At 24.8% G+C, this 17,106-nt stretch overlaps 1 protein-coding gene across 2 annotated transcripts in view; it reads right to left on the minus strand.

The window, feature by feature from the left end:
- LOC136984757 (uncharacterized) overlaps window positions 1-9,835 on the minus strand; it is a 53,766-nt gene extending 43,931 nt beyond the window's left edge. The window contains exon 1 of one of the 2 annotated variants that reach the window (XM_067281871.1): window positions 9,498-9,835. In XM_067281871.1, the coding sequence (XP_067137972.1) occupies window positions 9,498-9,609 (112 nt within the window). In that variant the 5' untranslated portion in view covers window positions 9,610-9,835. The remainder of the gene's footprint in view (window positions 1-9,497) is intronic. The other variant, XM_067281870.1, reaches the window with a different exon arrangement.
- Between the last annotated feature and the right edge of the window lie 7,271 nt (window positions 9,836-17,106).

Below are 17,106 nucleotides of genomic sequence, written 5' to 3' on the forward strand. Positions count from 1 at the left end.
ATCTAATTACTTGAATAATAATTTTAAAATTTGAGACAATAATATACATTTTATAATTAGTATATGACAAAAATTTTATAACTTTAATGCAAAATTTATTAAAATTTATGCTCGAAAAATAAAAATTAAGATGGAAAATTTATGTCGTTTCAAGATTTATTTAAAATAAAAAATGGATGCTATAATATTAACAAAATTAAAATTTTGAATAACAAAAAGAATGATTTAAAACTTCATTATTCCTAGAAAAATTATGAATTTTTAATTAATCTCCATCTAATTTGTGGCTTTCACTTCTTAGGATTTTTAATAAAATTAGTTACATGAAAGAAGCAATATTTAAATTAATCTGAATACATGAATATTATTATTATTATTATTATTATTTAATTTTTTAAAGACATTGGAAAAAATAAAGTAAATATTTTTAGTTGTTTTTAATACAGTTTTTTCCATGCGGAATTTATAAATAAAGGTCAAAACAGTATACAGATGTCTGTTCACATACCTGAATAAAATATTACTGTAATAAATTTCTGGTATCGCGCTTCAAATCTCTAAAATTATAATCATTAAATTATATATTACAACACTGATTTGTTATTTTAACTAATTACTATATGAAAAAACGAGAATATTATTTAAATTTTTTCGAATTTCTGTACAGTGGAAGAAAGCTTTAACATCCGGAAAGTTTCTTTCTTCCATATATGAATTAATAAAATAAGAGAAACTGCTGGAAATGAAGAACAACTGTCAAAATTTAGGTGGACAGATTCTCACTCGAGTGAAAGATGTTTCGCATAAATTCACTTCCATTTATTACTTTCCTTCTGAATTTTACATCCGACCCTGTAAAAGTGTCTTGCAATATTTATCTCTTTAATAATAATAATGGTAAAGTTTATAAATTCGTAGAATTATTCGTTTAATAAATGTTGCAAATTTTCGATTAAATTACCATAAAAGAAAACTTTTAAAATCAAGCAAAAAACCACTTTTATAAGTAATTAAGTAATTATAAAAGATAATGAATATATGATAAACAAAAAGATTATTTCCACGAAATAATTACGATAATTGAGTAATGAATGTGATTTGGGAGGATCAAAAGATGCGAAGATCTAGATTTTTCCTAATGATTCTGATACTCCTAGAAGTTTATTTAATAAGACTGATAATTCTACTAATTTCCTGATTAGTTTCATTTTTTTATCTCCGCATCTCTAGATTTATTAACAACTAGAAAAATAATTACATTTTTAAATTTAATTCTTAACTGACTAAGATGCTATCTGGATACTTTTTAACCTTTTTAAGAGATATTTTTATTTTAAAAATAAGAACTTATCGGAATTAAATCTATGTTATTTCTTGTTAACTCACCATAGCAAACAAAAGAAAAGTTAGTTTCATGTTGACAGATGTGATGGATGATAATATACACACTTTTATACTTTCATTCAATATTTACATTGCAGAAATAACTACAGAACAAATCATTAAAAAAGGGTTACTAAAAATCTCTTAATTTAAGATATTTAATGCATAAAAAATTAGTAAAATTAGTTTATATATATATATATATTTTTTCTTTAAAATAAAAATTGTTAAGTGATGCCAGCTTTATCCTCTAAGGAGAGATTTATAAATGACTCATAATGTCATCCGATTTTATAATCAAATTGAATTGAAATATTATTTTTCATTTGGAAAAATATTGAATTATGTGTTATACGATACTTTCAAATGTGTAAATCAATAATGTTACTTCTTTTATCCACTCCTTTCTCATGTTACACTACGAATTGAATTTCTCCATTATAAAGAAATATATGTAGAGCAGTAAGCTGTGTATATATATGAATGAATTTTTGTTAAAGAAAAGGAAATTATAAGGCAGAATTCCAAACAAAAATCAAAAAGTATAACAAACTAATCCTAATTTCCATATTAAGTAAATTTATAAAGCTTCCTATTCGTTTACATATGTAAAAAGCAAAATCATGCTCTGGTAGATTTAATCTTATTCAATTTAAGTGATGAACTTGAAAGAGTTGTTTTCATAAGACATCATTTTATTTTTAAATTTCAAATTTTTATAAAAGCTATCACAAATATTTTTATATTATAAAAAAAATGAGTAGGCGAGAGATATTCATGACTTATTCACCTTTCTTGATTTAATTTTTAACTGAATATAAATAAAAACTTACGAAAAAAATTTAAAGTAATTGGTGAAACTTTTTTTTATATTATTTAAATACATTTTTTAACTAAAAATTTCATTAAAAAATAGAAAATAATACGTTGATTTAATAATTCAATACGCTAATGATATTTAACTAGTATTATATTAATTTAAATATTATGAATATTTAAAATTTTAATTTATTAATAAAGAATAATTAAATATAATTGTTTGGTTATTAAAAGCATTATAAAGATTAGAATTTAAGTATTAAGTTCCTAATTTATTGTTATTTAGCAGAATAATACAATAATACACGTACAAAGACATACAATAGAATAACAAATGCATACACATACATGTGTATGTATGTATATATACATATATTTATATTACTCTATTCTATTATATGTATATATATATGTGTGTGTGTGTATGTGTATTATTCTATTATTCTCCTAAATAACAAGAATTTAGGGACTTATTACTTAAATTATTAAATTCTTTTAATAAACAAACAATTACATTTAATTATCCTTAATTAATAAACTAAAATTTTAAATATTCATAAAATTTAAATTAATATATATTATATGGCTGTATAATATGATAAACAAATAAATTAAAATGTCAATTTTTTACATTATTACGTCTACAACTATTGAAAAAAACTAAAAATTGATTAAGTCAAACTTGTTTTTTTTATTTTGTAAAGTATTTTCTTTCAAAAATTATTTCTCTAAAAACAAATGCATTTATTTAAAAAATAATTAAAGAAAAATATCCTATAAAACTTTTATTTAAATACTTTAAATATCATTTTACACGTTAACGATTTATTCGAGATCATTCTCCTGTTATTTCCCCGACGATAGACGGTAATTTTATACATTAACGTTCCCGTTTAAGGTTAAAAATATATATTAAAAAAGAAGAAGAAAGGGAAGAAAACATGTTTCTCGCATTAAGAGCAACTCTCACAAAAGATATCAGAATTTGATCATTTGTTTACTGCAAGAACACGACATAAAATGTATACATAAAAATAAAGAAATCGTTTTTAACGACTATTCTGACGTTGTAATGTATTCAGTAACACGAAAACTGTAAACAGAAACTTTTCGTTTAAAAATCGATTCAAAATCTTGATGGAAAACGTGGATTCTTCTCTGATGATTCTGAAGTAAATTTCTAACAAAGTTTCCTTCATTTATCACAATAGATAAGAAACCTGTTTCGTTGAAACAGTTAAAATACAGTAAAACCTCACTTATATGTCCAGAAATTGTATACCTCGATAAGTGTGGACACCTTCAAAATATACAATTTATGGCCATATAAGTGAGTTGGGAACTTGATGTACAGAACTGTAATTCGAGTACAGTACTGAATCTTGCTTAAAGTTCAACACAGATTATAAAAGTAAACACATAATACTGTATCCTTTGCAATGTACAATACAGTGTAGTGTATCAACACTGAATAACAGAATATTGAAATACAGAGTACAGTACTTGTATTGTACAGTGAATGCAAGCTATTCGCAGTAGGTAATAGTACAGTACTAAACCGAATTGTTTAGTAACATAATCAATATGTTTTTGAAATGTAGTAAAATTTTTATTTAAATTTATTTAACAGGATAACTTAGGGGGAAATGATAAAACAGAAGCCCTGTTGTTATATATAACAGAGGGAAAGTATGATCGGTCTAAAAAATGACCCCCCCCCCAAGATTTTGGGCTCAGGGCATCTTGAAACGACGAGAAATGCAAAAATTTGGTGTTTTTTCCCTGTATGTATGGGGGAGGCACCCACTTTGAAGCTTAATAACTCCTGTGCTTTTTGTCGAAAATTTCTGAAATTTTGCAGGGAGTTTTATGTAATAGGAGGATTAATGCGATTAAATTTTGGTGGTTTAACCATCAAAGGTCGAGGGGTGAGGAGATAGAGGGAGAGTCGTTGTCATATCTCGAGTAAGGTCGGATAATAAAAATTTTACTCGTTATTGGCGTTTACAATTTATTTTACAACTCATCTCTGCCCTCAAAATTAAGCTTTTTTGCCATCTTATAATATTTAATTATATGAAAAACTTTTAAAATAAAATATTATAACAGATTGCACTACACTCAATTTTAAATGTCGCTGGGAAAGTTACGCAACTCGTTGCTGGATTTTTATTTAAATGTCATCCGTGGGAGGAAACTGTTTCAAAACTATAGCATCATAGCACAATTCCATTTAAAGTGCTTTAAACAATACGCTGAGTTTAGAAACGTTGGATTATCCTATTATTTTGGGGATAATTATCATTTACACACACATCTAAAATATCCACGTCCAATTGATATTGCTGATTAAATTCTACATTTTGTACTGTTTTTTCGGATTTCGGAGTGGGACCACCCTCTAAACGAACTTAGGCATGTCCTCAAAGTTTCATCTTTCTATCATAATTAGAAGAGGAGGATGAAATCTGAGTTGCAAGATTTGAAGAAACGATTCAAAGCAAGTTAAATAAAAGTGTTTAATAATAAAAAATTTACAATAAAAATAATAAAACTGTCATTTGTATGTAAAAATAAGTCCTATTCGGTTTATATGCGATAGTTCTCACTTCTCTTTAATCTTAATAATTTACTGTTTATCTGCCTTTATTTTTTTTCACACACATATATATATAGTGGACTCTTGATATAATGATCACCCGATATAGAGAACTTTCGATATAATGGGCAATTTTGTAGGTCTTTGCAATTCTTTATGTACTGTGTATAATGAAGTCTTGGGATATATAATAAACCCAGTCGTTTCCATTTATCTACATTCCGGTAGTGAAAGAAAATTCGCTGTATCGAAAGTTCACTGTATGTAGATGAATGGAAACGACTTAGTTTATGTATTGTATAATATATACACGCTAAGTATTGAAAAATAAGTTATACAAAAATGATTTTCTTCTCTCGAAAGAAAAAAATCTCATGATGATGATTTCCTGGAATTTTGGTAAGTAATTTTCTATATACAAATTAATATTTCAACTTCAATAAACAACAAAATTAGATTTTTGAGGTACATTTTTTTCCCTTTCTTATCGTTCAATTATTGATAAATGAGTTAATTTTACGAGATCATCCGAGCGATAAGTCATTAAAATAAAGCATTTTATTAAAAATACAACACGATTTCTACACTAGATTAGTAAAGAAAAATGCAATTTGAACAAGAAAATTCGAAATTTTATATTCGAAAAAATATATATTTTCAAATATAAAATATTACGAAAAATATCCTAAGAAGAAATTTAATAAACGTAAAAAGCTTTTAAATAACAGTTATTCCGTAGTAAGTATATGTGAAAATCCATTAATCTAAAATGCCTTACGAGACATTTTCCAAGAAGTTTCTGGATATTTCAATGAATAATTTGCTCGGAAAAATTATTTCCAAGCAAGATAATGTAAACAATAACATAGAAATGAAAGGATAAAAGTAAAGTACTTTCAACTATCGACTGGATGCCTGAAAGATCGTAACAATAACATTTCTAAATCAATAAAATAGAATGTGTAAAAATTCGTTTGTAGAGAAACTCAGAGGCGAGAGGGGAAGGGAAAAAATTTCAATAAAACGATCATAAAAATAAAAGGAACAAAAATAACGATAAGTACTTTCTTTTATAACTAGATCATCTGAAAATGTTATTAAAGAGAGTAAAAAATATTATTAAGTTGATATCTTATTACAGAGAAGAAACCATCTTTCTGATTAAATTGGTTTACCATTTTTTCGATCCTGATCTTTCGTTCGATTATCGATATTTTCCTGAATCTTTAAGAAGTTTGTTCGCTCTTGATACCAAGTTTACATTCCCTGGGGAATAATAGTTTTGTTTCTGAGTATGATAGATGCCTCGATTAAAACTTTTAAATAAAGCACACACACGCTTATGATGCACTCTTTTAATAATTTCTTGGTTAATTTATGAATAAAAATCGCTTCTACTTCGCTTCGTTTTTCCATTTTTAAATATATTTTAATGTCGAATTGAAGATTTTTAATATGTTAAACGTATCAGTTAACGTGCACTTTGTCTTGTAATTTTAATATAATAAATTTTAATCGTAACAAATCGACCAATTTTAACTTTCTAATCACTCATAACAATTACATTTCGTGCAGTTTCTACTGTTCTATTCTAAAATACAAACGAATAATTTAATGACAATTTGACCTTACATTTAAATTATACACATTATAAAAGTTATATATAATCTGCACATAAATTATATTTTCTTAACGTGTTTTATTTCCTAGAAACTTTTTTCCCCATCGTTCTAATGCTTGTATAATGGCTGAATAATTAATAAAATTTTATAAAAGTTTTAAAAGCTATCTTCCTCCCTCATTAATAATTCATAATTGTATATATTTAAAATGTAAAATTATGCATTGATTACTCATTAAGACTTAATTTATCTTCTACAAATTATGCAATAAAAGATGATCATTGAGCTAATGCATCTCATTATAAATGCTTTCTGGTGTTTTCGATGCCTGGATTTATATAATTTAATACTAATTAATTAACTTTCATTCTTTTCAATTGTTATCCATAGATTTCCAATGCTAAAATTCTTACTATTAAACTTTCCTATTCTTACTTACTTATTATATCTCGAACTTTTATTATTTCAGCATCCCTACTGTGTAGATTATCTTGTTATTTCTTATGATTCTGATAAATGGTAATAATATACTTATGACAGGTTGTTTCTTCCCTGAATATCTGTACTCCTATTTTTCCAAACTTATCATTCTTCTTACTTTTCTGGCACCCTCGAGGTTAGCTACACCATTGTTATGACACTTTACTATACAATTTTACGAGAAAATTTATTGTATTATTTAATTTATTTCGGTTAAAACAAGTAATTAACTTTAAAAATCTTTACTCGTTTAATTAACACTCGTTTAATTCTAAAAAACAAAAAAAAATATCTTAAAATTATCACACAAATACAATTTATATTAATGTAGACAGCTCATCAAATTGTATATTATTTTTTAAAGCTAACTAAAATAAACTTAATAAGGTTTTAATGTTGATTTTCGATCGATTAAAACTTAAGGTTATAGATCGTAAATCTTCCAACAATATGATAAATTACACCTAAGATAAGCGATGAATTATCACTTACTACTTAATTATAAATTAAATAATAAGTTAAAACTATATTTTTCTTTATTAATTATTAGATTTTTATTATTTTATTTTGTTTTACTTGCAGAAAACTGGGTCATGTTTCACAATTTATCACTTTTGAGTTCAAGAAAGTCGAGCCAATGGTAGAGTGGAGGAGCATAGGTCAAAAGAAACATTAAGAGGCTATTGACCACACAACAAACAGAATATAAAAAAGATGAAAACTTTAGACTCCAACAACAATAACCAGATCAAAAAATATCTCCGTTCTGTTTATTTGGACGTTTTAAACGACGTAAAAAAAATTGTTTTAAGATAAACAAACACGAAAAAAATTAATTTATTAATTTAAAAAAATATATATATATTATTTAATTTTTAAATTTCTAACAAATTAAATAAACTGTAAAAGTTGCAGATGCGTTAGATAATTAGTGATGATAAATTGATTTCTCCATAAAAAATCATTAAGTATTCACACTCATAATTTATTTTATTATTATTATTATTATTATTATTATTATTATTATTATTATTCGGAGATAAAATCGTTATTTAATAATAAATAAATAAATAATTTATTATTATCCAATTATATAAATTCACTTAAAATTATTGATATTTAATGATTATTATTTTGTTCCTCTTCCTTTTTTTCGATGTTTTTAATTAAATATTTTACATTCTATCGATTTTTCTTCTTAGAAAATTAAATTTTAACTTCTGCAAATAATATATTTTTTTTCCCCTTCTTCTATTTTTGAATAATTTTTTTAAAAAAATATATTAAATTATATAAATTTACACCATAGAAACTTATAAAAATAATGGTAGAAATTAAGATAATAAATCTCGATTAACGTAGAAATTTATTTAAGATGATAATTTTATTAGCATTAAATGGATAATAAAAATGAAATTGAGACAAAACGGTGCCCTTTTTTGTCTTTTTTTTTTCGTTCGAATTCTGAATTATCGTGTTTATCCAAAAGGAAAATTTTGTATTCTCTTTGGATAATAAGTGATAAACAAAAATATCAGATGGTGCCAAGACGTCGCCGAATCATAACGCTTCAGAATTCCAGCCAACTTGATTCTCTTGTTCTGAAGATGTTGAGGAAATTCGTGAAAATTCTCGACATATTTCTTATTCTTTTCGCAATTTTCTTTTGTTTCCGTTTCAAAGAACATCAAAAGAAAATGGCTAAAGTTTTCCAGGATAAATTCGAAAAAAATAGATTTATTTAATTTAATAATAATTATCGTTATTTTTTTTAGGATAAAAAAGGAAAGGTTTTATTTTACAGTCATCATTAGGAGTTACAAAAATAATATTAGCAATTAGTAGATTGTTTTTCTTATCAAATTCCTGTATAATTATCATCAATTATAGAAATTCAAATCAATAGACAAGAGTGCATTTTTTAAATAATTATTATTTTTGGGTTGTTATATAATACTTTTCTTATTAAATTATTTACATTTTAAATAGATTTGATGAGAAAAATGTTTTATTATTATTATTATTATTATTATTATTATTAACCAGAATTAAGAGCGATTATGTGCTTTTATCACTTGAAAATATATTATTAATTACTCTCCTGTTAGATTAAATAATATAAATAAAATATTATTATTAATTTTTATATTCTACTCTATATAAAGAAAAATAATTTAAAATTAAACTATCTTTCTGTGTAATTTCAAATGAAAGACATTCTTTAATATCCGTAGTATTCTAACACACTACATTTTCGTTAATTATAGCAAAGTTTCTCCAATTATAATTGTCTAGAATGCTTTAAACTAACATTAAGCAAAAGTCACGATCTTTATTGGGGTCATATGTAACTAAATACTTTCTAAGTCATCAAGGAAGCAATATATACTTTACTGCACACCATTATCGGAACAATAGAGGAAACAGTTAAGACATGAATGTTTCATAGAGGGGGAAGAAGAAATGAAAAAGTGTCGTTAGTCTTTATCGTTTTATCACTTCCGAACTTTTATAAAAAAAAGCTTTAAAAATATATATATAAGAATTTCGAACACGTAACCTATACAGAAATGATAAAGGATAGTAAGACTCACGATTGACAACCGGTGGTTTTTCTTCACCGTTCATCTTTGCTTCAATTTGTTCTGGTTTGTTTTCTTCAGTTCTTTCTTCGACTTTAACGTCTTTACTGATATTACATCCCATCTTGCTGCCTGTTGCCTATCTTTTACTTTACGAAGAGATGGCAGTTTTGATATCAAGACTATTGTTAAGTACGTGTTACATTCCAAAATAGAAGAGAACTTCCGATGTCACCGCTCAACTTCATCCATCCGAAAATCTCTCTACGACTGACTTCCCATCAACTGCTCCTCCGCAGCATCACCACCGTGCACAGTTCAAAGCAGACACAGTCAAATACAGAGTGACAAAGACGGGGGTTTCGCCAAATCTCCACCAGAGAGCGTGATCTGGGCGTGGATACGATCGATAAGAAACTGTCAGTGATGAAGGAAAATTTTCCTCCTCTGTATCAACCTCCTCATTGGTCCTCCGCTACAAAAATAAATCCATTTTTGATACATCTCTTTTCGTCATTAAAATTTATAAATATATCTATCAGCTGTGTTTATGAATATTTTACATTATAAAATTACGTAAAATCTTTATTTAAATATTATTTTGTTGCTATAGCAGAATACAAAAGCTAAATTAGATACGTGAATGATTTTCTCTTATAATCTATTATAATGCCACGATAAAGACATGGAACAAACTTTGTTACATGCATAGCCTTAATCTTTTTTTAATGCCACCAAACAAAACAAATCAGATATGGTACACTCTTTGTTCTTAATATATTTTAGCATTCTGATGTATACAAGAAACCAAATTTAGCAAGAGAGTTACTTAAATTCCTCTCCTATTTAGTAATACAAAAGAGAAGAGGATTCAAATTTAATCGCTTTTGTTTACGATAAAACATGATGCTACGACCATACAAAGTATAGATTTTAAGCTTAGTTTACTATATAATTACATTCGACTCGATAAATATATATATATGTATTTAAATCATAAATATTTAACGAAGAGTTTTAACTTTCTATAATAAACATTTATATATTTTAAGGTAAAAAATTTTAAATATAATCATTCATAAAGGCAGAAATTTAAGCCTTATTTTTTTAAATATTGATATTTTGATGCGTAAGGAACTTCAAAAATTTTAACTCTGTCACGGAATTATCGCATTAACTCTGGGATTTTAACTAATTATTATGATTTTGGATTCTAAATGCGAATGCGATTATCTCATTAGTTCTAAACCGTTAATTATTCTTAAGGTTAAATTTGCATCCGATGTTAGCATCCTTATAGGATTTAGTATTGAAAAGATGCCAATAAAATATGCGTTATTGATAATAAAGTAAGATTGTTTACTAAGTAAAACATCTTGTTTTTAGTGTTTTTCCTAAAAGTAAAGGTTATTTTAATAAGTTAAAATCATAAATTTGTACAACGATAACGTAAAGTCAATTTTAAAGTATAGAGAGAGAGAGAGAAAGAGAGATGAAGCATGGAGATGAATAAGTGATGCGATCAACAGAAATCATTGAGACGACAGGTGTACTGGATGACAAAGGTTATTCAATAAATCATACAACCGTTAATAAATTATTTAAAACATTTTGTCTCTAACTCTATCGATACCAGAATAGTTTTTTCTTCCTTTTTTTTTGTTTGTTGTGATCAATAAAAAATGAAAGAAGTGGTTTTAGAAATAGGAGAAATCTTTAAAAAAAATCGTTCTTGAAATTTCCTATAAAAATTACATTTAAAAATCCATTTATCTACTAAAAGAAATGTTCTTTTGAGACTTTCCATCATCAGAATTTACGTATCTAATCTGAATATCTCTTTAAAAAATACATATATATTTTTTAAAAAACTATTTACTTTATAAAATCGAGAATGGATCGTTTACAAAATTTCTTCTTTTTAAGTTATTTTAAAATGTTTAAACTTTATTAAAAATATTTTAAAATTTAGAAGAAAAATTTTTTTTTTATTTTTAAACATTTTAATCTCGTTAAAAATTCTGTAATCTAATTCATTAATAAAATTTTTCTTAAATTCATATTAATTTTTAACGACGATAGCAATAAAAAGAATATTAATTAAGTATACGTTATTTTACAGGAAAATATTCTGTTAGAACATTAATAATAAATTATTTATTCAAGAAAAATTGAATTTTTAAAAGGAAAAATATAAAAAAAAAATGATCTTAATTTTTGTGTTGTTATAATGCACGGAAGTTGTTTAATGTAAAATTCACGACAATTTTTTTCTACTTAACGTGTTACAAATTTTTCTAAATAATGAAAAATTATTTAGAATATAATGAAATTCTGAATGAAATTCTAAATAATTAGAATTTCATTCATCTTTTTTGGTACTGGTTTATGTTTTAATAACAAAAAATATCATTTAAAATGTCAAATTTAATGTTAATCTTAGCTTAGAATAGATGAGTTTAGAACGTTCTCCACGTTAAATACACTTATATTTACATAATAATAATAATTATTATATATATATAAGATGAAGATTTATAAGTTAACGATGATCATTTTTCCTCATAATTAAGAAAAAAGTAGCGAAAGATTAGGTTTATCCAGAAGTAGATTAGCTAGATGAAGTTTAGTCTATGATGAAATTAGGTTAACGATTGAGGATTAGATTTACTGCATTAGGATAAGAAAGAAGGGTGTGATAATTGTGCTTCCTTATTACTTAGTTTTAGCTCAAATCAACTTTCTTACATTCTTAATCTTAACTCGAAAGGGAACTAAATTTAGAAATGACAAAGCGTTAATAGCCAATATTGTTCCAAGGAAGATTTTTCTTCTGATAAAGTCACGTTTCACGGAATATGATCGTGACGACACAATGACTAGGACGAAGTTAGATTTTTATCTCGATTTTTATTCTTTTTTTCTATCATTTTCTTACATGAAATTTCATTTAACTAAACATTTACTCTGATGCCTTCAATTTCCTATCTGAAATTGGTATACAGTTTTAAATTTAAACTATTTTAAAGCATAAAATAAATGTAGTTAAGTGTCGTTTTATTAGTCTGGAAACAGTAATAAAACGTAGGAAAAAATATTATTTAAGTGCCTTATAACAAAAAATAAATAAATAAATAGAGATAGCCAAGTATTTATTTTTATTTTTATTCTTTAAAATCTTTTAGAAATTTAAACAAACATTTAAAAAAAATCTAAATAATGTCTTGTAATAAGTAGAAGCTTCTTGAAAAAAAAACATTAATGTAAAAATATTAAACGTTTTCAAGCTTAAAATAAAATTTTTTAAGATAAAATAATAATAATAATAATAACAATAATTGATTAGCTTAGATTTCTATCCTAAAAAATCAAGTAAAAAAAGTGGAGATTTGAATCTTATTATTTATTTTAGCAAATAATTTATAAAAAAATTATCCAAAAAATAAGATTTATTATGAAGATAAAATGTGTTTATAAATGAAATTTATGAAACCATAAGGCTAGAGAGTATATTGGAAGAAAGGATAAAAATATTGATGAATGAGGAATAGCAGTAGTCATGGGATTTTCCTCTTAGGGTGATGAAGTCATCTCCTCGATATAAGAGTCATATTTTATTAAAGTAAAAGTTTCTTGGAAGATATATGTATATATATGTATATATATAGAATTATACAACTAGAAATACATTTAAAAATTATTGTTTTATATTAATTCAATAGAAAAATCATAAGTTTAAAGGTGCACAAGTAGCGCATAAATTCTTAAAACATTAAAGTACGTAGCTTTATTTATGTATTTATTACGATAAATTAAGTATATTGTAATTAAATAAAGCTTTATAAATAAAATAAAGATTTTAGTAACATATATAGGCTATTTATATATAATTTATCATATAAGTTATGGAAAAAATCATCGACTACATCATCATAATTTCAGCTTTATTAAAGTTGAAAAATCGATACTTTCGAACAAAAATCCTTAACTGAAACTTTCATAACTACTCGAAATATGATTTTAATCTATTCTGTTCGGGAAGTAATCAACTATAAACACGATGGAGACCACTTAATTTGGATTTTTACTTGTCGTGTAAGGATGATAAATATATAGAATCAATCGCAAAAAGTGCAATAAGCCTAGTTTTTACGACGTGTTTATTTATTATGAAATTTCTTCAATTTAAATTTATGATAAATCTCTTCGGAAAATGACCTTATAAAAAATTTATTTTAGACGAAAGAAAAAAAAAATTCTTTTAAATAAATCGTCTCGACTGGGATTTGACTTTATAGTAAAATATAATCTTATCGTGTAGTAGAGCAGATTTTTTGATTTTATTAAATAATTTCTTTATCATTTTTATTTTTATTTTTATTTTTAAGTACTTTATTAGATAATATTCAAATTTTGTTCTATAAAAAATTTACGATTTATCCGAATATTTATTGAAAGAAAAATCAAAGAGGAAGACCAAGAAATATACCTCGTATTTTTAAATAACTTTTACAAACTTAAATCATGTTTCAATACTTAAAAAAATCATTAATAATTTCCTTATTTATAAACTTTAAACCGGAAAAAATTCGTTTCTATTTTAAGATCCGTCGGAAGTTAGGGAAAAAAAGAACTTTTTCGTCTAATTTTAGATCCATTTATAAACAAAAGAAAAAAAAATTGTTTCTATTTCTAAACCCAATTGAAACTACAAAAACGAAAAAAACACAAAAAAATCAATTTCTTATTCTTCCAGTACTGAAAATTGTTCTAGAACTTCCTATAAATCTTCTTACCGGATGCGTTTACACGATAATATAATTTTAAATATGCAATTCTTTTTATATTACTAGAATCTAAAGCATAGAAACTTCACTCCAGCAATACAACACATCCCATTTATTTCGGATTTAGACACCATGACCTGTTGATGTTACTCTTATATAGCTTTACTTTATATTATAGTGAAGCACCTGACTTATCTATAACAGTTTATTTGCCATGTAAACCGACACTCGACTGTTCCTGTAAACAGATATCGGCCATTATCTTTATTGCGCAACAGTGTCTGGGATATTGTGATATTGCATTGCTGGTAACCATGACAGCATTGCTGTTTTGCTGTTAGATCACAGAGGAAGGAATATATTATTATTATTATATCACTTCCATGCATTGTATTGAAGTCAAAATTAATAAATCTATAATAGAAAAAATACAATGGAAGAGTAAAAATAATCCTCCTTCCCTTTGAAGGAGAGACATAAAAAAAGGTATGTGTTTGGAATCGATCTATGCTATATTAACTGATAAAATGGTTCGTAAAGATCATATTTTACTCGTTTAGTAGGAGCATTAGCATTAATCACACGGTTATATCTAAAATTAAGTTTATTCGAATGTCTCGCATTAGTTAATTAGACTTTTGAAGTGAGAGGGGGGATGCTTTTTAATTATATTAACTAGAACTAGACTTGAAATTGTATTAATTATTAAGCTAACGAATTAACGAAATTTTTATCCGTCTACTTAACTTAAACGTTATATTTCTCACTGTTTTTTTTAAAACATATATACGTATATATTGCTGCGAGCGGAGGAAGCAATTTAGTGTTAAAAAAAATCAATTTTTAACATTAAATTAATTGAATTATGTTTTCTATTCTGTAAAATATGCTTAGAAGTTATTGATAGTGATGATAATTAAATGCGATCGAAAATATCCGTGATAATAAATAACAAAATTGATAACACTTTCCAGTCCGTGTCCTATCTAATTAATAGAATGTTTTAATTAATATTTTCAAAAATTAATTAAGATCTATTGCTATGATATATATATATATATATATATATTATATATAGTTAATGTATTTTGGTGCAGAAATTCCTACAGAATCAATTAAAAAAATTAGATTTTGATCTATAAAAATGCATTATATTAATAATAATTACAGGAATAGTTATATAATTGCTCCGAAAAAAGAAAAATTTCTATAAAAACATATTATCTAACGAATTTTTTTATTTTTAAATATGAATATTTAGTTTATTTATCATTTTATAATTTCTGTAATAGTTTAAACAGGGTTATTTAACGTTAGGAAATTAAGGGATGTCGAGTGGAACGAGTTACATCTTTGGGGACGAACTGGAGAATATATAATACTGTACGTCCAATAGGAATATTCGATAGACAGCTTTAATTTAAGGCTGTTAAATTATCAAGTCGAAAACAATTTCGTGATTATCAGAGCACGAAAAATTGCAAAAATCGAAAGAGAATTTTATTTTATGGATAAAATATGCTATTTTTATATATAAATTTCTTGTCGCTAATTAATCCGAAATTATATTAATTAACGCTTTAATAAATTGATTAAAATCTGAAAGCAAAAATATTATTTTATTATAAAATTTTGGTTTAAATGCTAGATGCTATTTTACTGGTATTTACAGTAATTTCGTACTGAATTATCGTAGCTTATAACGACCCTCGTGAGATCAGTCGCTTTATCAGAGGGATCGATAAATCGCTAGGGGTTATTTGGGGGTTGATGAACAAATTTTTTATTACATTAAATAAATTTAATAATAATTGATACATGTCCAGATCTTAGTAAAATAAAACTCACAATTTTGAATTTTATGTTTAATTTTTTTTTAAAATATGATTAATCCCTACTTAATTTTTTAATTTCCTGTTTGTAATTTATTCTTATTTTGTGTCAACATAGAAAGGGGTCGGCGAATGAAATGTAATTTCGGAAAGAGGTCGACAAGCAAACAAAGTTGGGAACTCCTAGTTTATGCTAAAGAACAATTTACAAATTAAGTTTACTTTATAAAAAATCATTTAATAATAAACAAAGCATAAATTATACACAGAAAGCATTTAAAATAATTAGTTAACAAGCAATTTTTAATGCAACTACGTATTAAATTTGTCCTAAATATAAAGTTGACGATACAAAGATTTGTTTTTTAAACTCCAGTTCAAAAATTTTACTTATTTTTTAAAATTTTATTATAAATTAATATATATTGAAACTTTTAAAAACTCGTATATCTTAAAAATATTAATATTTAATATACTTTTTATTATAACAATACTTTTCCTATTGTGTTTTTATGGTCAGAGAAGGAAGAAGTAAGATAAAAAATTTAAGTAAAAAAAAGTATTTTTCTTTGTTTTATAAATCGAAAATATCATCTTGTTAGAGGATAATGTCTTTAAGACGGTCGTATCTTCGAATACACTATAAAAAGACCAAATTCAATTTTATAACGTAGCGTATTCAGTACACTCTTATGCAAACTGTGCAGGAAGAAACAGGTTTCATTTGTGACTTTTTCAAGTAACTTTTTAATATATTTTGGGAATGTATATCCTATTAAAATCTTGAAACTTTTTAATACATTTAACAAATAATACATTATAATGCAACTATTTAAGTTACTTCTTCTTCAAACTATAAATTTCATTAGTGTTATTTTAGTAGAATTTTGTATTTAAATACATACCTAGAGAACTAATTTTTCTAATTAAATAATTCACTAAAATTAATTTATTTCAAAATGTAGTATAGTAACAACATTCAATTAATGATCTGTCTTCAAA

This window comes from Centruroides vittatus, unplaced genomic scaffold (assembly GCF_030686945.1).
Source record: "Centruroides vittatus isolate TY-2023 unplaced genomic scaffold, ASM3068694v2 contig_927, whole genome shotgun sequence".
Lineage (NCBI taxonomy): Eukaryota > Metazoa > Arthropoda > Arachnida > Scorpiones > Buthidae > Centruroides > Centruroides vittatus.